The 22754-nt window shown below is 34.7% G+C and overlaps 3 protein-coding genes across 3 annotated transcripts; 1 reads left to right on the plus strand and 2 right to left on the minus strand.

Annotated features, from left to right (window-relative positions):
* Window positions 1-3055: 3055 nt before the first annotated feature.
* LOC106306414 (beta-adaptin-like protein C) lies at window positions 3056-7795 on the minus strand. Its single transcript, XM_013743027.1, has 15 exons — window positions 7628-7795; window positions 7034-7231; window positions 6847-6960; window positions 6467-6717; window positions 6249-6384; window positions 5947-6126; window positions 5772-5864; window positions 5471-5682; window positions 5314-5377; window positions 5024-5203; window positions 4825-4917; window positions 4375-4715; window positions 4019-4208; window positions 3727-3930; window positions 3056-3584 (listed from the first exon to the last, which is right to left on the minus strand). Exons 1-15 carry the CDS (start codon window positions 7712-7714, stop codon window positions 3285-3287), a joined length of 2643 nt encoding a protein of 880 aa, XP_013598481.1. The 5' UTR covers window positions 7715-7795; the 3' UTR covers window positions 3056-3284.
* A 231-nt stretch (window positions 7796-8026) lies between these two features.
* LOC106306684 lies at window positions 8027-9766 on the plus strand. Its single transcript, XM_013743393.1, has 8 exons — window positions 8027-8279; window positions 8366-8387; window positions 8471-8527; window positions 8608-8689; window positions 8868-8963; window positions 9068-9192; window positions 9283-9301; window positions 9384-9766. The coding sequence occupies exons 1-8, from the start codon at window positions 8180-8182 to the stop codon at window positions 9612-9614; spliced, it is 732 nt and encodes a 243-aa protein (XP_013598847.1). The 5' UTR covers window positions 8027-8179; the 3' UTR covers window positions 9615-9766.
* A 210-nt stretch (window positions 9767-9976) lies between these two features.
* Window positions 9977-12627, minus strand: LOC106306683. Its single transcript, XM_013743392.1, has 3 exons — window positions 11462-12627; window positions 10242-10784; window positions 9977-10156 (listed from the first exon to the last, which is right to left on the minus strand). The coding sequence occupies exons 1-3, from the start codon at window positions 12344-12346 to the stop codon at window positions 10052-10054; spliced, it is 1533 nt and encodes a 510-aa protein (XP_013598846.1). The 5' UTR covers window positions 12347-12627; the 3' UTR covers window positions 9977-10051.
* Window positions 12628-22754: the final 10127 nt, after the last annotated feature.

Here is a 22754-nt window from a genome sequence, read left to right on the forward strand (position 1 = left end):
TAAATTAAATAAGAAAATTATAGATGTGATGACAAATGGGGTGAAAATTATAAAACACCATTGATAAGATCTAAATAATATTTTTTAAAATATTACTATAGTAAAAGTAATAATGAAAATTAAATGAGCATCTATAATTAATTTAAGAATATTAGATAATAGTTTATGAACCCAACACTACTAAACTGAAGTTCTCAAGTTTGGAATAATCACTTTAATTATTATTTTTTTTTCATTATTTTGAGAATCTTATTTAGATTTTACTAATATATAATGTTTAAATGAGATTTTTAATAAAATTTTAAATGAGAAACTATTCTCATAATCTTTCTAATTTTTTTAATAATTTTTAAAATATCCACTGAAAACATTGGACATGTTTTCAAATGAAATTATTATCCACATTTTAAATATATCGACAACAAAAAAAAAACACTTTAACAAAAAAAAACATTTTAAATATATAAAACTAAAAATTAAAATATTTAATTTTAATAATATGATTTTGTATTTTTTTAATATTAGAAGTTTCCGAATTTCTAAAATTTTAATATTAACTTTAACTAAATTAGTATGTTGAGGAGCTTAACTAATACCAATTTAAATAAATGTCAACATATATATATTTTAACCTCTGAATAAAATTCATACTACACATTGTTCAAATTGGAACGTGTCATTTTTGATGTACAACACTAGGATATCTATCTATAATAATAAAGGAGATTTTTCTTCATTCTCCTTAAGTCACATCACCATCTAGCATGGGGTATTTTGAGCCAGGTGGCACCTAACAAACCTTCAACGAAACTAAATTTTTCTTCGTTCATTCACTCCACAAAAATTCTCCATTAACTGTTGCCATCACTGCTTCTTTAAAACAAAATCGAAAACATTTTGAATTATCTTCCAATTCATGTATTTCTCAGTTTAAAAATCATTACAAAAACCACAGAATATCAACTGTTCTCCAGAGAAACCTTCGATCCATACAAACCTAAACTTTATTTTCTTCACCTACGTTCATGGACGGTAGAGGCGGCTTATACCGAGATGACAGAAGGTGTAGACGGTGTTTCCTCCACGGCTTCATCCATCCTTCACTCCAGATGCCGGGGATTGAGAATGTCACGGCGACTCTTAAAGCTCCGATTATGCATGTTGGTGGCAAGTATGCTTACGTCATCGTTTGGTAAAATTTTCCGACTCTTAATTTCAAAATCTTTTAGCCTTTCATATTGATTTTCCCTTACCCTCCAATTCAGAAAATGAAGCGCCTACGTTAATTGGATTGGTGAGGATGCCGAATTTGATCCACAGAAAATTTCCATTAAAGCCATACCTTATTGTTCCATTAATGGAAAAACCCTTCAATCCTTGGTGATACAGATGAGGTTAGTATAAGTTCACAATCTCTCCTCAGAAGCAACATAGCATGATATAAAAAAAAAAAGTGGAGGATACTCTCTGAAGCTATAGCCAAGTGTTGTCCAGAGCTAGGTACAGTTATTTCCATTTACCTTTAGATACGATATTGTGTTGAGTAATTTGTAGTTTCTCGATCAGGAAATTTATGGCTCGATTTGATCGGAATATGAGACTGATGTTTAGAAATTTTGAGAGATAGGTAGTTAGATTATAGTAGAGGTGATGCAAAGATGGAGACCTCTGAAATAGAGGCATGACGGATTGTCGCCACTTCCATTAGGGATGGATTGCAATCCTTGGTTGTACAAATCTGTGAGTCCTTATGTTCCCTTAATCCAAATATTTTTATAATGCTTCTTAATTTGGGAGTGCCGTGATCTTCATTGATTTTGCTATACACATGTTGAATCCCTTTGGGGGCTATGGATTCTTTTGTTAGCGAGTCTATAGCTACTGTTAGTACCACCAGTCTAATGGTAAAATTCACGATAAACAAGCATTAATTATTCCAGTTTTGTTTCTTATGCACTCCCCGCAGGAAATGCTATCAATTGAGTTATTATTTAAGCATCTGTTGAACGTAATATTTTAATGTGCTTTTGTGCAGAATGGTAGAGATATGGTTGGCCTCATGATCCTGACCCGCATTGTCTCACATGTGGCTCATTCTAAACATGGGAATGCATGTTGCTTACGATGTAAGAACAAAAGAAACTACATAAGATATCTCTTCCACAACTGTGTAGTGGGAGCAACTGAGATTATTGTGAGGTAAGGATATATGACTAGGGAAACACCTAGGGGTTTAGGTGATGTAGATAATCCAGAGATTGGAATGAATGCTACTAGAGAAAGCAAAGAACCTATCGAATAAAAAATCTATGGTTTAGGTATGGTTTTCGTCACATTATGTCATGTCACTATTCAGTCCTTTTCTTAGTTATAAGAAATCTACTGTAGTATGCCGGAGAAGTGACCAACAGACACGGGCAAAGCTCCGATAATAGTAAGTGTTGCAAAGGAAATGTTAATTACATTGCTCATAATAAAAAAATTGTCATTGTTTACTTTAGTTTTTAAAGACAGCTGAATTAACGCTTCTTCTATCATGAATATTTAAAAAACTTTAATCTGCTGTTTGCTCTACATTTGAAATTAATTATTACTCTCTCATGTACTAACTCCTACCATTAACTTTCCGTTTAGGATAAACCCAAAAAATTCAAAAAATAAAATCAAATCTTCTATACATATGAACCGTAAACCAATAAAATGCATCGTCCCCATTAGTAAAAACTATTTACATTTTCACACAGTAGGACTCAAAAATACATTGACATGGCGTCAAAAGCAAAGGACTCCAAACCTGAGATCTCCTAACATGAGCTCATAAAATTTATTATTAGGCCACGACTCTCAATTCTTAATTGTCAACAACTAATAATTTAATATCGATTGGACTAACAACTAACAAATGAAAAATGAAACTAATCGAATTGAAAAGAGAAAACAACGTCGGCTCCCTAGTATTCAATAAAGTTTAAACTGATTTGGATTTTAATGAGTTTAAACTGATTTTATATGAATTGGGGAATTCATACAGATTTTTGTTAAACCACTGTGAATATCTTCAAGGTGATTTCATGTCGGTCATTAAATAATAATACTCATAATAAAAGTCATCTCACAAAAGTGAATCAAAACCTTCAGCACATAATACGCAAATTTCGAGTGGGGTCCAAACACAAAAATTAGAAACAAAGTGATCAAATAGATACCAAGCAACGGGAAAAAAAACATCACTTGCTAACATAATATGGTTATTACCTTTTGAAACATTGTAAGCATCACCACAATCAAGGCTTGAAGAGCATTTCAAGGGATTCAAAGAAGAGAGGAGCGATCTCAGGGGTTGGAGTCTTGACCGCACATTTGAGACCAGGTTGGCCCACCATGGCCGTTAGTTCGATCAAGAATGGTACGCCTTGTGGGACTCTGGCTGATAGATACAGCACGTCTTGGCTTCCGTTTTTGCGCTTTGCTATGAAGAACATGTTTGACGCGGCTAGCAAGTCGAGCGTTGAGTCAATGCTCGTGATAGTTATCCCAGGGAAATCCTTCTGGACCTCGTTTGAATCCGGCAACGACCTCCACGTCTATATCACAAAGCAATGTTTCATAACAATAGTAAGCAATTATCCAACACAACAGTATGTCATATATTGTTATGATCACTAACAACATGCTGAAGTGGTATTGTTGATGCACTGTTTATCATATATAAGGTGTTTTACTTACCTCGAGGAAGGTTCCGCGTTCCATCCTACCATCTTCTGAGAAAAGAGCGTGAAGTACAATCTTATCTGTGAAGTACTTGACAGGCGGCTGATTGTTTTTGACGGCAACTTGCAAAAGAGAGTTGGTGGGGCCATCAGACATGTTCTGGGACAATACCATAGGCAACATTGTCCTGGCAGATTCTCCGGGTTGCAGAGGTTGAACCTAATATAGTACAAAACCCAGACATCAGTTTCATGAATCAAGGATAATATAAGCGTGGATGTGTAATAGCCTATTCAACGACTGTTACCTGAAGAGGTCCTGCAGCTGCAAGGCCGAATGAGTTTTTGTTGAACTGAATCATGAAGCCATCAAGAACCGACTGCGAGTTGTTCTCGAGGAGCATACTGTAGAACACTTGACCATCTTGTCGGGTTAATTGAGCGCTAATCTGCAGACCTTGACCGCTTGATGCTGGCAGGACAACAGGCAGTGGAGGACTGCAATCAATTTTAGGTGATCTGATGAGTAAACATATATGACAAGGCGATCTAAATAAATAGAAGTGAGTATAACCAGTCCACTGCACAATCCCCAGTGTGGCCTATAGAGACTATAGAGACTTTCACTGAAATAGAAAACTTTCATCATTCAAGCCATACTCACCCTGACGGAGTTGTGTAATCATCTACTGGGACAATTGCAGCATCATCTGTCCCCATTAGGTCACCCAGGAGATCAGGCACAGGAGCGGGAGCAGCCGCTACAGGAGCTGCACCATCAACCGGATTACCAGATGTCTCTGTTTCGCCCCCTTCCACATAGTCCTCATCTTCAGTTTTCTGAACTGTGGGTTTCAAGCGGGTTACAAAAGCCTCTGGCGGCTTGTGATACACAGATGACAAGGTTGAAATATTTGCGAGCAGCTCATCCAGGAGTGACGGCTCAAGTTGATTTGAGTCGTCAGTAATCACAGGCTTTTCAGCTAAAACAACATCCTTCGCCGCCTAGTCAAAAGAAGAGCGCACATGATTGTAGGTAAAACAGATGATTGTAGCTCAGTGTCCACTGTAGTTGAACTAGTTGAATGGTATTAACATATCAAAGGAATAATACCTCGGGATCAGTAGATAGAAGACGCCAGTAGATGTATGCACGATCCCTGAGATCAGGATTATCTGTCTCCACAGTAGCATTATTCAAGACAACCTGAGAATTTGAAACATGGCAAAAAGAAAGGCCTGTCGTCATATACATGTGCTTGAATTGATTAGGAGAGCAAAAGGTGGGCATCATATAATGATCATGCCAGGACCTGAATCATTTGTTGTGGGCCTTCAGTTGGCTTCTTCAGAAATAGTTTGACTGTCGCTGTAAGAAGCTGCAGCTGGACCTGTGCTGGTTCTTCAGGGAAATTCTCCAGGAAGCTTTCAAGTAGTTCGTCAGCATTGTCGATTCTCTCAGCATATTCACCAATGATCCAAATCATAGATGCCTTTGAAGATGCCAACATATGCAAGAGTATGAGTTTCACTGATCTGAGATTTATTTCGCATGGGGAAGCTTCCAGCTATTTTACACCAGCAAATAAACAAATTTTATTACCTTCGCTTCTGGTTCATCCAATGTGTCTAGACTCTCACAGAGTGTTGCAATTATGGACTCATACCTGTACATTGTTTTGAATGATATCGCCAACATTAAAAAGCGTTAGAGCACTTTAATATGCCAAAACAAAGAAAGTTGAAATAAATCAACTTACGTGTTTGGATATCGTCTAAAGATATCTTTGATGACTATAATAGCCTCCTGGACAACGTAGTTTACTTTGATCTTGATCAGCTCAAGTAAAACACTGATGCACCGTTCTGCTGCTCTTTCCAGTTTGATGGCACATCTGCCTATTGCACGAACAGCCTTCCGAACAAAATCAACATCTACCTCAGTGGCATACTCTTTGAACTCCAGAAGAACCTACATCAGCATGCTCCATAAACCATCATGATCCGCAGCAAAACAAAAAAAAAAGTCAAACAACAGATAATAAAGTGTATAATGACTACCTGGTCTATGTTTCTGTCAGAAGCAAGTTTTATCATAATCTCCAACTTCTCCATCTTGACATAAATCGGATCATTATACTTACAGAAGAACACCTAAAAGAAAAACGTAATATCAATAAATATAGCAGTACTGCAATTGCTTATTCCGGGAGTCTACGAGATAGGACTAAACTACCTTGATTTCATGGGCAAGAATAGTGGGCCTCTTTTGGACAATAAGGTTAATGTTACGAAGTGCAACATATTGGATCTCAGGTTCTGCAGAAAGCAATGTAACTAGGGGAGGAGCCATCTTCTTACAAAGATTTCGAATCACATCTGTACTAGTAATTAGCTCCATCTGCTGAAGGATCATCTACAAAAGCTCGCAGAGGAATAGAATTAGAAAACCACGCAAAGGCATATGGTTGACACATTACAAACAAGTTTACTGACAGATGACAGTTCAAGGAAATAATTTGTTTTTTGAAGTATCACCTTAACGGCTGATAGCACGACAGCACAGTTGGCATGTTGTAACCTTGGAGTGACTCTCTCAACAATATTTTCAGCTTCACGAGGATCAGCTGCTTTATACCTTGACAGTGAATCCAATATAAAAACTTGACCCCACCTGTGAAGAACAGGTAAGGTGTTATTACATTCGTTCAAAGAGTCTGAGTGAAAGTAGGATACCAAAATCAGGAAAGACTTACTCAGTACATTCGTTCAAAGCTGTAAGGAGCTTGGTGAGGGTAACACTATTAATTTCAAAGATGGGACTAGCACTCTTGTCTTGTATCTCTGCAAGGGCTGCTACAGCATTTGCTACAACCATTGGATTATTGTCTGATATTAAATCCTTCAAGGCTTCAAGGAAACCCCTATCCTCGACTAACTCAGCATTTATGTCAAACAGCTTGGCAACGCAAACAGCTGCTGTCTTGCGGACATATGGATCATCATCCTGAAAAAAAAAACAAGATTGCAAAAGCCCAGGAAAAACATAATATTTCATCAGTCTAGATTATAAAAAAAAACTCGTTAAGCTGTTGATACAAGTTCCAGTGGCAAGGTAGGATTAAAAAAACTCAACCTTTAAGCATTTCTGAAGAGGATCGCACAAGTATTCTGTGATCTTATCAACACGAATGCAGCCCATTGTCCGCACAGCCAAAGCACGGATCAACGGATTTGGATCTTGTGAATCCTGCCGAATGAATACAAAGCGGAAGTTTAAAAATGAGAAGACTGTGAGAATATAGCTGGAGGGAGAGTGTTACCTTAACAAAAGTATTAACAGCGAGGATAGCAAGATCAGGCTGGCTTTTGGCGTAGTTAATGAGATACAAGTAAACGAGCTTCTTGAGCTCCAGATTCTCCGTTTGCATGCAATTGAGTACATCAGTGAAAAGAGATGAAACATCCTTTCCAACAGTCATTGCCGCAATAACCTTCTTAACAGCATCTTTCCTCTTATCCTAGGAACACAAAAGAAGAAGAAGAAAAGAGACCTAATCAAAACGAGAAACGCATGCCGCCGCCATCTTGAATCAACACCATTTGCATAAACAGTAAACTTATGCTAGCCATATCAATTGCTTCCATTTATATACATATATATCTTCAAATCAAGCATTGAACACATTATCCATAGCGTACATCACTCTTATCGAGATGTAATATACCAAAAACCAAATTCGACTAAATAGCAACGAGAATGTACCGATCAGATCGAATCCAGGATCATGTAGATCTACCGGAAATCAATTGCTAAAATCTAAAACGAATCACTGAGGAGAGAGATGACAATCGTGCGAAATGGCGGATCACAGATCCGTAAAAGAATGAATGAATCAGGAGGAGGAGAGAAGAACCTTGTACTGTGAATTGAGCTCTTCCTTGAGCTCAGGGATCTCTCCCTTCTTCGTCGTCGAGAAGTATTTGGAATCATGCCCGCTCATTTCTCCCTTTCTTCTTCTTCTTCTCCGAGACGATGAGTGAAACTGCACAAACAAATCAATCAACTACCCATTAGTTGCTGGTAGATCTGGGCATTCCGGTCTACAAAATCGAAACCGGTTTGGTTTAATATGGATTGGATTAACAAAAGGTCGGGTTTACAAATTAAAGTTAATTTCAGTTAGGTCCTTGTACTATTGATATTTTATTGAAACGCCTCGTAACTTGGACTAGTCAACGTCAGTTACCCATCAAGGGGAGAAGAAGAATGGGCGTAACGAAGGTCTACTGTCGTTTTTTAAACAAGTTGACGATTAAGTGAGAAACACGTTCGTGAGAATAGTTTTGAGCAGACTCTCTCAAGACTATTCTCTGAGTATCCGATCCTCATCTCCGTGAGTCTCTTTCTTTCTTTATCCATACATTGACTCGCTTTGGTCGTCATCGAATCAGAGATCCGTGCGAAAATGGCGCCGAAGTTCGACACGGAGAAGATGCAGGAACGCCAGAACTTCCGTAACGTATGGCACACTGATCTCACTCACACCATCCAGGGCGATACTCCCTGTAACTTCTCTAACTCTCTCTTCTCTCCTCTGTTTGATCGGGTTTGGGTATTGATCAATCCTTTTATGTCTTGTTGTTGTTCGCAGATTGCTGCTTTGCATTGTGGTGGTAAGTTTCTGCTTAAATATGAGACTTTTGGATCAATGTAATAAAACTTTGACCCTTGTCTGATTTTGTATCTGACTTGGCAGTGCCCCTTGTGCATCATACTTGCTTCGCAAGCGTGCGCTTTACAATGACATGTCTAGGTATTCCACACATTCCGATAGATCCATTCCGGTTTGGTTTGATTTTCTTGGTTTAAAACGATCCTTCTTTTACCTCACAGGTACATATGCTGCGCTGGTTACATGCCGTGTAGTGGCAGGTGTGGAGAAGCCAAATGTCCTCAACTTTGTCTTGCCACTGAGGTGAGGATCTTTGTTTTCAGAGCTTTTTATCTTTGGATGAAGTTTTGTTATAGAATGTTTCATTACAGCATCTGAATATAATAACATAAGCATATATAATCTCATGCCTAAGTTATATGGGCTTATGATGCCACTCCATGAGTTGTTAGATATTCCTAACTAGCAAAATGATTTGTAGGTCTTTTGCTGCTTTGGAACCTCTGTGGCATCGACTCGTTTCCTTCTCCAAGATGAGTTCCAAATTCAGACCACACAATGTGACAACTGCATCATTGTAAGTAGCAATCCTCATTAAGACTCACAAGCAATTAATTAGCAGAAACTATGAAACATGAGAAACAAGTGTTGTGATCTATGCTGTCTCCTTGGCTGTTGTAGGGTTTTATGGTTTGCCTCAGCCAAGTGGCTTGCATATTCTCCATAGTTGCATGTATCGTCGGCATTGATGAGCTTTCAGAAGCTTCCCAGCTGCTCTCTTGTTTATCTGACATGGTGTACTGCACGTAAGCAACTTCCTTATCTGTACTCTCATTTTCATTCTCTCTTAAACATCTTGTCCGTCCCTGATGATCATGTTTTTGCTCCATTCCCAGGGTTTGCGCTTGTATGCAGGTAAAGTGATGATATCAACCTAAACCCTACTCAAAAACTAATATCACAGTTTTCTTTATAAAATGTTGTTATGCTTATGTAGACACAACACAAGGTGGAAATGGACAAGAGAGATGGTAAGTTCGGTCCACAACCAATGGCTGTGCCTCCCCCTCAGGTAATGTCACGGATTGATCAAGCCGCTCCACCCGCTATCGGTTATCCTCCACAAGGTTACCCACAACACCCTCCTCCAGGCTATCCTCAAAACCCTCCAGCTTATCCTCAGTACCCTCCTGGTCCGGCTTATCCACCTCAAGGTTACCCAAAGTAATCACTCTCTGCCTGGTTGGAAGATTTTTATTTCATCTTTCTTTTGCGTTCACTTTCACGGCGTTGATATGTTCTGTGTGCTGGTCAAAGTGTTTTGAGGTCATTGTTTGGTGTGTAAGACTTTTACTTCAAATCATCTTGTTGTTATCTGAGACATCTGATGAATTTTTTTCTTTTCATTTGAATTATTTTTTTGGAAAGTACAGAATCCAAATATATACACGTCTATTTCACTAAAATCTAGTTGTAATAAAAAAATATTTACTAAATATTGATATGTTGTGTTTGGAACAATGTTGAATTGAACCAGTGGGATCTCAATGAATACAATTTTAAATAACGTGGCAAGAAATTACGAGGGAGTAAAGCAACCTAAAAACTAATTTTTCTTCTCATTCAAAAATTAAATCAATACAAAAAAAACTATATAAGAGTAAGTTATTTTACTTCAGTGACTTCACCATCTCTACATACACCAACATTGATCCATAACGTATTATTCCTCTTCGTTTGTAACACTCTGCAACAGTTCCTCCTCGGTGACTGTACAAAACACATGCACCATGTAAGTCCACAACATTATGCACGTTATAACCACATGCTAAAAAAATAACATTACGTTACTTACCCGTTCCCACAGATGCGGATCAGGTTTCTTGTAAACGACGATGGTGTTAATCTCAGCTGGGTTCGCCATCTTCCACTTACAAGACGGATGCGAAACACGGTGCCGCGTGTATTCGCTAACCGTCGTGTTCAGCTGCTTGTCGAACTTCGTGGTCGACATGTAATACACAAACGGTTTTTGGCACGGTTGCCGACTAACCGGCCTGGTGTTGAATGCGTAGGCGGTGTAGTCCGCTCTTTTGTACCAATTCAAGAACGTTCTAGTAGGCATTTCCATTTCCCTTGGAGAAAATATTCCTCGGAATATTTGGACCGCGTAGCCCCACGAGACCGAGACGGTCCAGCTCTTGTGCTTGTCGTAGCATATAGACTGCTGGAGAAGCCCGGCTGAGTCGAGCTTCATCGGTACAGTTAGCTTCTTGAGGGCACGGACTCGGGTCATGTTTGGGAAGATCGGCTCCACGACGTCGAGGTGGTGCACTGAGACGAACGGTGTTACTGGGTGTGCGGCCAGGAGACCGAAGAGGCTCCCGTATACGTCGTACTGAAACCGAACAACACAAACTTAAGATGTTACAAGGAGCGTGAGTTTCACACGTCATATGTGCGCGTAGGAAATAATGACATCAACAAATCATTCAAGTGTGAAGAACAGAAAAGCGGGTCCCACTCTTACACCTGTATTCAACCATCTAACTAAAGTAAATGGACAAGGCATTGAGCTCCTCACGCGCCGCTTTGTCGGTACCAAACCACGGAAAAATTGCCAAAACACGGAAAAATTGCCAAAACAATATTGAAGCACAAACAGAACAAAGAAACGAAACTGATATCACTACTAAACCAGCATGAGAGATTCTTTATTACAAGAAACATTATACTCCTAAAACAAGTGCCCCTAAAACTAGTCTTTTGAAACTCTTTCCGACAAAACTCTTAAAAAGTTTGAACTTTGCTGAAAAGCTAACTACTTGATTGAAACCCATTTCAATTGCCATCATTACCTTCAAGACCCATGTCACAATATCACTAAAAACACCAACTTTGCCACTAAATCATTAAATATCGCTTATGGTTTCAACATTAGGACTCAACAATCATCCACTCAACCCTTAAAAGACAAATTCACCATACTTGGCAGTGACCCAACACCAGCTAATACTAGTCTACTACCGAAACTTGCCAAAACCAAACTGAAATTTCCAACAAAACTTGTCTTACCTGGTGAAAGCCGAGTTCTTTAGTAAGCGGAACACCGAGCTCAGCCATACAAGCTTGCATGCGATCGTCTGAGCCATACAACGCAGGATACCTCTGTATACACCGATCCTGCATCTTGCTCAAAGCCTTAGCCAAAGGGTAGCTAATAGCGAACCCTCCTCCGCCGTAAGCCATCCCGTAAGAGAAAAATATGTTCTGCAGATGAGATTCCGACAAGCTCCCGATGTAATACATCTGCTCGTGGTCGTACTTCCTCAGCACCCTAATGAGATTATCCGTGACGAAAACAGTGTCGTCGTCACCCATCACGAACCACCTCACGTTTTTCGGACCCAGACGCAGCATCTCCGACACGATCCTCGAGATCCGCAGCGCCGAGCGTTGCCCTTGCTTGTTCGTGTAAGGGAACGAAGCTGTCCCGCCGGAGATTCTCACCGGCGGAAGTAGATCCTCGTCGTCGTCGTTGCTAGTGTTGTTCTTCTTCACCTCTTTGTCTAACCAGACGTAGCCGCGCATGTGTTTGGGTTTGTACCAGATCTTGATATACTCTTTCCTCTGTTTCCACAGCTTAGCCGACGCGGCGATCCCGAACACCACGTGGCTGAGATCGGTCGGCTCGTCTTCTACCTTCTCTTCTTCCTCCGACTCGCGCTGACGTGAAGGTAGTGCAGAAGAGGAGGAGGAGGAGGAGGAGAGGTTGGCGGAGAGGGTGGTGAAGGTGATGGAATCGTCGCAGGAGCGTGAGGTGGAGACGAGCTTGAGCATGTAGATAATGTAAGTGAAAGCGATGAAGCAGATGAGCCAGACCATTAGTTTAGGACCGGGTCGGGTTACCACCGACAACGTTCCGGGTTTCTCCGAGGAGTCTTTCTGGTTACCTTTCATCCTCCCTCTTTCGAGCTTCTTGATTCGTACCCCCAGAGGAGAGAACGAACCGAAAAGATTGGATCTTTGTTTTCGTAAAAGAGAAAGATTAGTGTGAGTGAGATTGGTGATGGATGTCCTGAGAAATCGAGGGGGGGGAAGAGAGTGAGCAAAAAGGAAAAGAGAGAGAGAAGAGAGATATGGAAAGACGGATTAAATGGTGAGAGAGAACGCAATCCTCTCTTCTACTTGAAACTCCATAAACGCAAAAATAAATTAAAAGAACATAAAAAGGAGGAGATAATATTATTTAAATAAATAAATGGGGTTGTTGTCTTTGTTTTTTTTAAAACAAAATTTAATGGAAGATTTGTTGTTTGATAATAATATAATAATAATTTTTTGGTGTTATCACGAAACAAAAAGGATTTTTTTTTTTTTTTTGTAACAAAACAAAAAGGGTTTATGTCCTTATCGTAGAAAGCTTTCGTTAAAATCACGTCGGTCATTGAGAAAACTATCTACGTGTCGCTTTTGCTCCTAACAGCCCAAGCTGCGTCGTACTGCTGTCTCGTTTTTTCAGCAAAGGGTGTGGCTAAAGAATTTACATTGGCTTAATCGTTTGTTTTCGCTTGACATAGTTTTAGTTAACCCTGTTAACTGAAAAATTATCATTCTTCAATCATTGTTAAACATGTAAGTTTACTGATTATTTATTGGTCAGCGCTCTTGGCTGATATCAATATCTTATATATTAAAACAAAATCATAACATTAGTTCATGTGTGTTTTTTTAAAAAATTGACTTAATGAATCTATTTCTATAAAGTCATGTTACATTTAATATTTAATCATCTATTAGATTTATAGATAGTATAAATTAAATAGATATAATTTAATGTTGTAATACTATACCTCCATATGTTAAATATTTAAATATTTGTCGATGTTAACTTTTAAAATTATAATAATTTTTTTAAATAACAAAAATCATATTATCTAACAATGATTAATATTTACTACCTTAAACCAATGAAAACAAATTTTAAACTATATAGTTTATTTTAAAAATTAAACAAAAACTAAATGTTTAATTATTTACTCGATAATATAAATTTATGAAGTGAAAAGTTTAATTTTTTAAAAACTATCTAAATTTGTGAAATGTTACAATATCTTTGACTATGACAATAAAATAATATTTTAATAATATTTATATATATAGTTATGATTTTAATAATAAAATAATAATCCGAAAATATATATATATAGAAAAATATAAAAATACATGTGAAAGTTTGAAGCAAACCGTAAACTTATTATGTTTTAAAAATTGATAAACACATATATATTATAATATATACCAATTTATAGTTGAAAATAAAATATTTATATAAAAATAAATGAAAACAAAAATCTGTACGGTTGCACCAATCGAGATCTAGTTAAAAAATTAAAATATGATATTTGTTAGGTTTGAGTCACTCCACGTGTAGGTGTATATATATATATATATATATATATATACATATTTCATATATGTAATATTATTAGAGATATTTTACTATCATCAACATAGATTCGGATTTATCATTGAATAATTATGAGTGTTTGATTTAAATATGACACGACAATCTAAATATTGATATCACATATTCATATATAAAAATTCAATGTTATAATGCATTAATGATCAGAGCAGTGGAGTATGTATTATCGTATTTCAGTAAATTAAAAGATTTTCAATTTTATATTATTTGCACGCAGTATAATTAGGTCTGGAAATTATGAATATATGCATCACTGACAGAAATTAATAGATTGCACAGTATATATAATAATATGATATATACACCTTTATATCATAGAAATTACAAAAGTGTTAAATCTAAATATTTTGAATAGCCTAACAATCACCTGGGGGCGTCATACATTGGCACCAAAACTTAAACAGTTTTATTCCCGTTGATAAGCTCCATTTAATGTTGCTTTTTGATTAATATGCCGTCTATGCAGAGCATTAATCTCCCATTTGATGGTTTAAATGCATTCATAATGCTAACTTCGGGAGGTAAACACATTGGTATCATGTACTCCCTCTGTTTTTTAATCAATGTCGTTTATACACACGGATTAAAAATAATTAATTTTTATATTCTATTCATTTTGAAAAAAAAAAAATCATTATTTTGACACTTTTCAAACACATTAAAAGTAACTAAAATGCATTTATATTTTTATTACTTACATATATTCAACCATTAGTATTTGAGATAAATAAAAATATTTGTAAATCAATACATTTATAATTAATATTAAGTTCAAAGTTGTATTGAAATTCTTAAATTATTTTATACAAGTGTTCTAAAATACGATCTAGGCATCCGTCTATGCGGCGTTTAGGCGCTATACGGTAACCGACCGTACTGTTTTCATGTCATACAGTGTTTTATGCGGATTTATATAACTCTGGCGAATAATAGCGTTGACGCGGACATTATACGGTCTATGTAGACGCTTAGGCTGATTTTAAGCATTAATATTCAAAAAAATAAACTATTAATATTATTATTATATTTTATTAATGTTATCATTTATATTACTTTTACTTATTTTATGTATTTATATGATTGTAGATATTAGTATAATTGTTGCAAAATAATTTTTAATTTCTCATCTTAATATATTTAAAATGGCTTTAATTTTTATAATTTAAAACTATTATGTATGTTAAACTATATATTTATACATAAAATTGGATTTAAAATATATTTATGTTCAGTTTTTTTCAAAAATAATATATATATATATATATTAATCTTATACTTATATTTCGTGTAAAATTATATATCCGTATATACCTGTTTAGACGTCCGTGTATAAGGCTAAGCGCTACACAGTCATTTAGTAATGAACGCCTAGCGCGTGTTAGAACACTGCTTTATACATAGCAAAAATGATAAAATGACATTTATCAGAAAAAAGGAGAGTAACAAAACCATCATTTTTTTTGGTAAAAACATCATTAACCATTTATCTAATCATAAATTAACTAATGAAAAATTTCTAATTTCAGAAACATTTAATATCCATTATGCTAACTATCAAATTTGCGAACAAACTCTCTAATTTCATAAAAGTGCAAACAAAATTTCTATATTCGGATTAAAAAGTAACAAATTATGAAATTTTAGTAATGATTGTTTATACTCTTGGTAGTGTAGATGATAGATAATTGTAACTACTACTCTCCTGATATTTGGCGTTTGCTAATACATGATATTAAAGTGTAGATTGATCTGGTAGAATTTATTTCCTTCTTTTGTTGACTTTCAGATGAATATGATTAGATAAGAAAACGTATCGAATTTCAAACTTTTTCCATAACTAACTAGGCAACAATTCGTAAGAAAACGATGGAACTCTTTATTTATACTCCCTCTGTATCAAGTGGGTTTTAAGGTTTTTTGCACATGGATTAAAAAAATACAAAATTCTATAAAATTTACATTCGTTACATTAAAATATCATTAAATAAAACTAGTTTAACCAATAAAAAAAAAGTAGTATTTGGTAATTGGTCACAAAATCTAAAAATTATTAAATTTTATCTAGAATAGTGAGAACATCAATTATTTTGAAACAATTTTTTTTTCTTTAAACATCAAAGTGATATGGAAGGAGCATTTTGTTTTGGATTCGGTAATTAAGAACTAAGAGGTCAACAAGTGGTATTTTAGTTTACCCCATTACATTCTTCTTTGGATTCTTGATTGCTAACATTATTGTCGTATTCTTATTAAATTATTCTTAAAAATAGAATTAAGAAAAGAATAATAAAAAGGTGTCTATGCACCTGCTCTATTCTCTGTAATTATTGGTCCCAGCATTAGGGCTATGGCAGAGGGATGTCATACTTTATGTTCCCTTTAATTTGGTTTATAAAATTGCTCCCTACTAAATTATTGCTTGCTATTTTATCTTGAAAACACTGTAGTAAAACCCCAAATAAAATTTGGCCAAGCCCATTGTGAAACACATTAAGCTCATTGTCATCTGCACAGAACTTTGCTTACACATCTAGTCAATCAAGTTTAGTTTGTTGCTTTTTTATCGCAGAAAGTGTAACAAAGAAGGATCCATTCAGTCTTATGTTGCTAGAAGTTATCAGGAGTGGCTCAGAAGTCTTTTTGATGCTGATTGTGCGTCGCTAGTTATTATGGTCAGTTGCAGCGGGGTCTCTTGATTGATGTCAACCCTTTTCTTTGTTTGTTTTGGACTTTGTTCTTACTTGGTATATATATTTCCTTCAGTGAAGAAAGATAATAACAGCCACTAATCTGTAATGCCAAAAGAATCACAACACAGAGAAGTATCATTTCTCAACAGTGCATCAGCATATGGCTCTTGTCTATGAACTCTTGCTCTTCCACAATCAAACCAGGATACATAACTCACTGTGATAATGATCATCATTAAGTCCTAAACAAAACTGAAAAATGGAGTGCAGGGCAGTTGCAACGGTACGTGATTTGGTTTTGTTCGGGAGTTGAAAACTTCCTCGATTGTTACATTCAAGGCAGCACTAGAACCACCATTGACTCTCTACGGGCAAGAGAAACATATATGATTAAGGTTTTAGAACCATTTAACGTTTCTATGTTACCGTGTTTCACAAGACATCAACATGAAATTACCTTTTATGTGAAGATTTCGACCTGATTGTAGGCCAATAGCCTTTTCTACTTATCATAGAATCGTTTGCCTATGATTTTACTCGGAAAATTAATCCTCAAACAACGCAAAGTGATCTAGCTTTTAAACAATTAGGCCGAATTTATTGAGCATTAGCTTCAGATACATCATCAAATTTCTATCTCTGTCACTTTTCAAATAATATACAATTTCTGTCTCTCCCTTTTCAAATAATATACAGAAGATAAATAGGGTACTAATCTTATAAAGCCGCTAATGCTATCTGAAAATTAAAAGTAGTGGATTAAAAATGACGAATTGCCATCAGATATTCAAGATGTTTCCTTATATGTTTTTATTGATAAAGAAAATAAGTGAATATGTTTTTTCAACGGACTAGCTAAACTGATGGGCCCCAATTGGACATGGTATATACTGGGTTTGAATCTAATCAGTGTGGCCTAACGTTATAATTGTTGGTTCGGGCAAGCCTTTAACTAAATAAATAATAGTTGCTGTAAACAACAGAACTGAGATGTGATGATCAACATCTGAGTTTACTCAAGAGTATCTGTTATAGTAAAGTTTAAGGCTTACTATTTCAGAAAATAAATGACAGTTCATATTGCATAAATACATACTAGAGAAAATTTAAATCATGGTAATGTGAAAACAAGAGGCAATACTTTTCTTTTGATTACTTTCAAAATTTTCATATCTCTATTCAGATCCACATGTGCTAATTAAACTCAAAATTTTAATCGAATTTCTAACATTGTTATTTGAACCAATCCAAAAATCAAAATAACTAAATCCAAATCAAATCTAAATTCATAAATAACCGAACGATTCTTACATTTCTTGAACTAAAAACCAAAAATTACAACTCAACCGGAACCAAACTGCAAACAAAAAATAAAATCTCGAAACAAACAGAAAATTAATGAATGCATCTAAACATATTAGCGTACAAACAAACATACACATTAATAAATTTCTCAACCAAAATAATCACGTGATTTCAAAGAGTGGAGACTATCTTAGTTTATTTTTGAAATCGAAATGTTCAGACACTCAGGCCCCTCAGCCTCTAGGCACCACCAAGTTACAATCGGGTCAATAATACCCTTTGAGTATTTACTCTTTAGAGGTGTTTTAGAAAAAAAAAAGAGAGAGAACCGGGGCTTCTAGCTCAGGTGGTAAAGGGCTCACGGCTGTGAGTTCCGCCACCTGGGTTAACCCGGCCACTGGGGAATTCACATGCGGAATCCTAGCGCCCGAGATCGAAAACCGTTCGCGGTGAGCCACATGGTGACGCCCTGGTAGCGTCCTTGCTGGCTTCGGTCTCTAGTCTGGACCACCATGGTGGAGCCAGGATACTCGGTTATCAAAAAAAAAAAAAAAGAGAGAGAGGGTTTACTCTTCATCCCAAGTGAGCTTCGAAGTAGTGCCGGTCATGACATGGCAGAGACCACAAGCAATTTAAAAAATTTAGCCATTTTCAGAAAATACATTTGTAGTTAAAATAATATAACAATAGTTTTTTTAACTAATTTATTCAAATATGTTTGGTGAGTTGGAAACTGGTACGCTTGGAGTGCTACCCACCAGGGCAGGCACTGCATGGAGCCAGCATGTACTGGTATTAAACTCTACCACTAACTTTCTATATTGCAATTTTGACACTTTAGATGAGAATTCGTTTTCCGAAACTTCGATATTATACTTTCCAATGCAAAACATTAAAGAATTTTAAAGGTTTTAAACTTGTAAGTGTTATGAATATTAATGTGGATGTCCATCATAGACCCATAAACCCATGTTATAGAAGGTTCTAAACCCTAACTTTGTATTCCTATATAAAGTATCGTCATCTACAGACTAATAATAAGATTAACCGATTTCCTCTTTTTCTATTTAGAGAAGTAAGTTACTTGTTGTTACGACTAATAAGGAAAACATGTGACTAGCTAAATTTGGCATATTGTGTATAGAAAACTGACAATTTGTTTTCTTTAATTATTAAATTCAGTATTGGAATAATGATCTATCTTTATCTCTCGTGCACTCCAACCACTATCGATTAAAATGCTTAGTCGGTTGCTTCAAACTTTCCCGTGACTTGTGTATTTCCTTTTTCAGTTTCTCCCAGTTTTATTATACCAACCCCACTTTCGTTAAACAAAATTATACATTTTCAGAAAGGACTACAAGATTCTTTATCTGTAAAAGGTTATGTTACATTATTCCGTTATACTGGTACAACCGTACAATATGTTTCCAAATGTATTTATATAATTTATATGCACATATAGCTGATATAAAAAACGAATAATCAAACCTACAAAAAGAAAACGTAAATTCTCTTCGAAATGTTGAAAATGTCAATCAAATTGCGTAGCCGTGAATTATACATTATAGAAAAAGTAAAGATGAAACATGATGATATTTGCTTTGAATATTCTTTTATCAAAAATAGTATAATACCTTTGGATATACATCATGGGTTCATGCTATTGCTGATCTATCTCGTGGATAATGGGCAGAGTATTCGTGGCGTGCAAGCCGACATAAAAGTTCATCACATAATTAATCAGAATCACTTAAAGAGTCCCTTTTCCGATATACTTCGTTCCAATTATAAAATTGAAGTTTCTCATATATCAAATTCATCCATCTCAATCTGATTATAGCTTTTTTATTTAGGGTAAACACAAAAATTTAAGATCTTCAAAAAAAAAAAAAATTAAGATCTTCTCACGTGATAAAACATTTTGGGTGCTCAGGTTCATATATAAGATTATATATATGTTAGATGATATATGATAGACATCCACAACGGCACAGCCTAACATATAATCATTTTAAGGCAGAAAGTGTATATGAAGTCGGATTATTAGAACCAATGATACACTATATTCACACTTGGTAATGTTACAGTTTATGATAGACAATACATTATATACTGTCATTTGCAGTATGTATTTTTCTTTCCGTTAAGTGTTCCCTCTCGCGTCTGTTTTTGCTACTGTTTTTACTAGAGCCATTTAGATTAATTAGGCTAAATTAAGTCAACTAGTAGGTTTAGTTTGGTGTTCTTTTTGACTTTGAAGTTTCGACAGTTTTTTTATATGTAGACTGGAGCTTGGAGGGATACCGGGTTGTTAGAGATTTTGACCACAAAGGCGTAACTAGGAAAGTCTCAACAACCAATACTTATCACCTTTAATTTATAGTGAATAATACTACACACAAATATTCATATAGACCCATGTGCATGTTCTTAATAAGATATTTCAAACCGTTAGAGAGTTTGGCAAACAAACAATATTGGACATTAGGATGATTAGGTAAATTACTAAAACGATTATAAATTATAATTATTCAAAGAGATAAATAATTTAGCTCTATTTTGGTAAGGTTTACATGTGCAGTGAGACTCTGAGTTTTTATGGTATAGGTTATCTACAACCATTGCATTTGGGTAATTTTTCAGCAATTATTTACGTATTTTTTTTATCGGAAATTCTCTCAGATATACATTTTTAAGTTTTTGTCATAAAAATAGACCCCAAAAACTAAAATGACCAAAATAACATTTTTTTTGAATTTTTTTTTAGTTTTTAAAATTTGACATTTTTCCCCAAAACTCCACTCCTCAACTTTAAACCCTAAACCCTAAACCTTAAACCGTAAACCTTAAACTTCACTCATTAACTCTAAACCATGATGTCTAGATTAATTAACTTTAGGGATATAAGTGTATATTTACTTCTTTTGATAAAATATTTAAGTCTATTTTGGTCATTTTTATTTTTTAGGTTTATACTGTGACAAAAACCTTTTTAGGTTTATCCTAGGAAATTTCTTTTTTTTATTGATATACACTATAACCTCTTTAAATTAATACTCTATAAATTAATATACACTAAAAATCTCTATAAAATAATATAATTTTATAGTCCCAAATTGAGTTTTTAGTTTAATTAGTATATCAATAAATTAATATATCTATAAATTAATAAAAAAAATTATAGTTTTGATGTAGTCTCAACATTATTAATTTATAGAGGTTTCACTGTAGTATCAAAAGGTTTAGTATAATATAAATATTCTTTTTCTACATTACCCATATAATATATTAAACACACTTTTTGTCATTAAACAAAAACGGTAGATCGACTTTTTTTTGATCAAAAAACGGTAGATCGATTATTTTCAGAAAAGCAAGGAAAAAACTAATGCATGCGTCGTAGTAAAGTAAGGAAATAATCGAAGTGGCGTAGCAGGTATGCATTATGTGCTATGTTTATATAGTTGCTAGTCCAATACACATACACACATATTGTATACTATATGGGTACACTTTTACTTTCTTTTAACTTTGCGTCGATATTGGCAGCCGCCTGTATTCGTAATATTAATAATTGATTGATTGTTAAATGAAATGCATTATTCTTTGTGATAACTTTAATGCACTTAAAGATCAACGTAGCATCCCACTATCTTCATTCACCACATTTCAGAAAATTAGAAATATGAACGACTACTTATTGTTATTTCCGGATATCTTAAGTAGGAGTTATTGGTTGTATTTTAATGGATTTGAAAATCCGAACTAAATTTAGTGTTATTGGTTTTACGATTTTTAAATCCGTATTAAAATCACGTGTTATTGGTTTAATGATTCATAAATTCTATATCAAATCAAGTGCTATTCAATCGTACGGATTTACTAATATATTTGATTTTATAATGGATTTGAATTGATTTGTTTGGATTTGTTTGGATTTTTTTGTTAAAAAATACAAAAACTCAAATCCGAGGAAAACCTCCGGATTTGCATATTTTACTTGGATTTATAAATACTACATAGATTTCTAAATCAATCAAAATATAGAAACCAATAACACCTCATAAGTCTTATTACTTATACCCTATTCATGCCGAACAATGTAGTTGTTAAAAAAAAAAAACTGATATCACCTATATTTATCCAGTATTTTTTTAGATCAGTTTTTCGTCTACTTCTAACTGCTTACTAAAAGCATATACTTTCTCAGCGGAATTTCGAGGTGTTGATTTGAGGTATTATATGACATCAGATTTATATCTCTGCTCATTGCGAAAATTATAATTTTAAATACTATTAAATTAAATACTGAATCATATAAATTTTGATAGTAAATCTATAGAAACATATTTATTTTACCAAATTATATCTGATATGAATATTATTAAATTTATTTAGAAAATAATAAATCGTTAGGTCCCATATAAATTAAAAACTAGCTGAATTTTTTGCAATTTTTTGCAAAATGAGAAAATGTATTAGTAACCATCTCACAACCCATTATGGTGGAGATAAGTTTTTTTTTCTGTATTGTGAAAACATCCTCCTAAAAATTTTAATTTATCATTAATCTAATGGCACAAATATAATAAAAAGCGTCGTAAACATAAAGATAACCAACACTTCACTAGAATGGCCTTTTTACGTAAAAAAAAACCTACACTTCACAAAACCTTTTTGGACATGATATTAAAATTGTTAATTTTCTTAAATCTAGCAGACTTAACACCAAAAAGGTTTTAACTTATACCCCTTAACAATATCATTGCAAAGCGTTTTTTTCTTGTAGGCTAGCAATGTATAATTTTTTAAGATGCCAATTTCGGATATAATATTGAATTTTCCATAAAATAGCATGCTTTTATCCAAACATGTATTTAAC

This window comes from Brassica oleracea, chromosome C7 (assembly GCF_000695525.1).
Source record: "Brassica oleracea var. oleracea cultivar TO1000 chromosome C7, BOL, whole genome shotgun sequence".
Classification (NCBI taxonomy): domain Eukaryota; kingdom Viridiplantae; phylum Streptophyta; class Magnoliopsida; order Brassicales; family Brassicaceae; genus Brassica; species Brassica oleracea.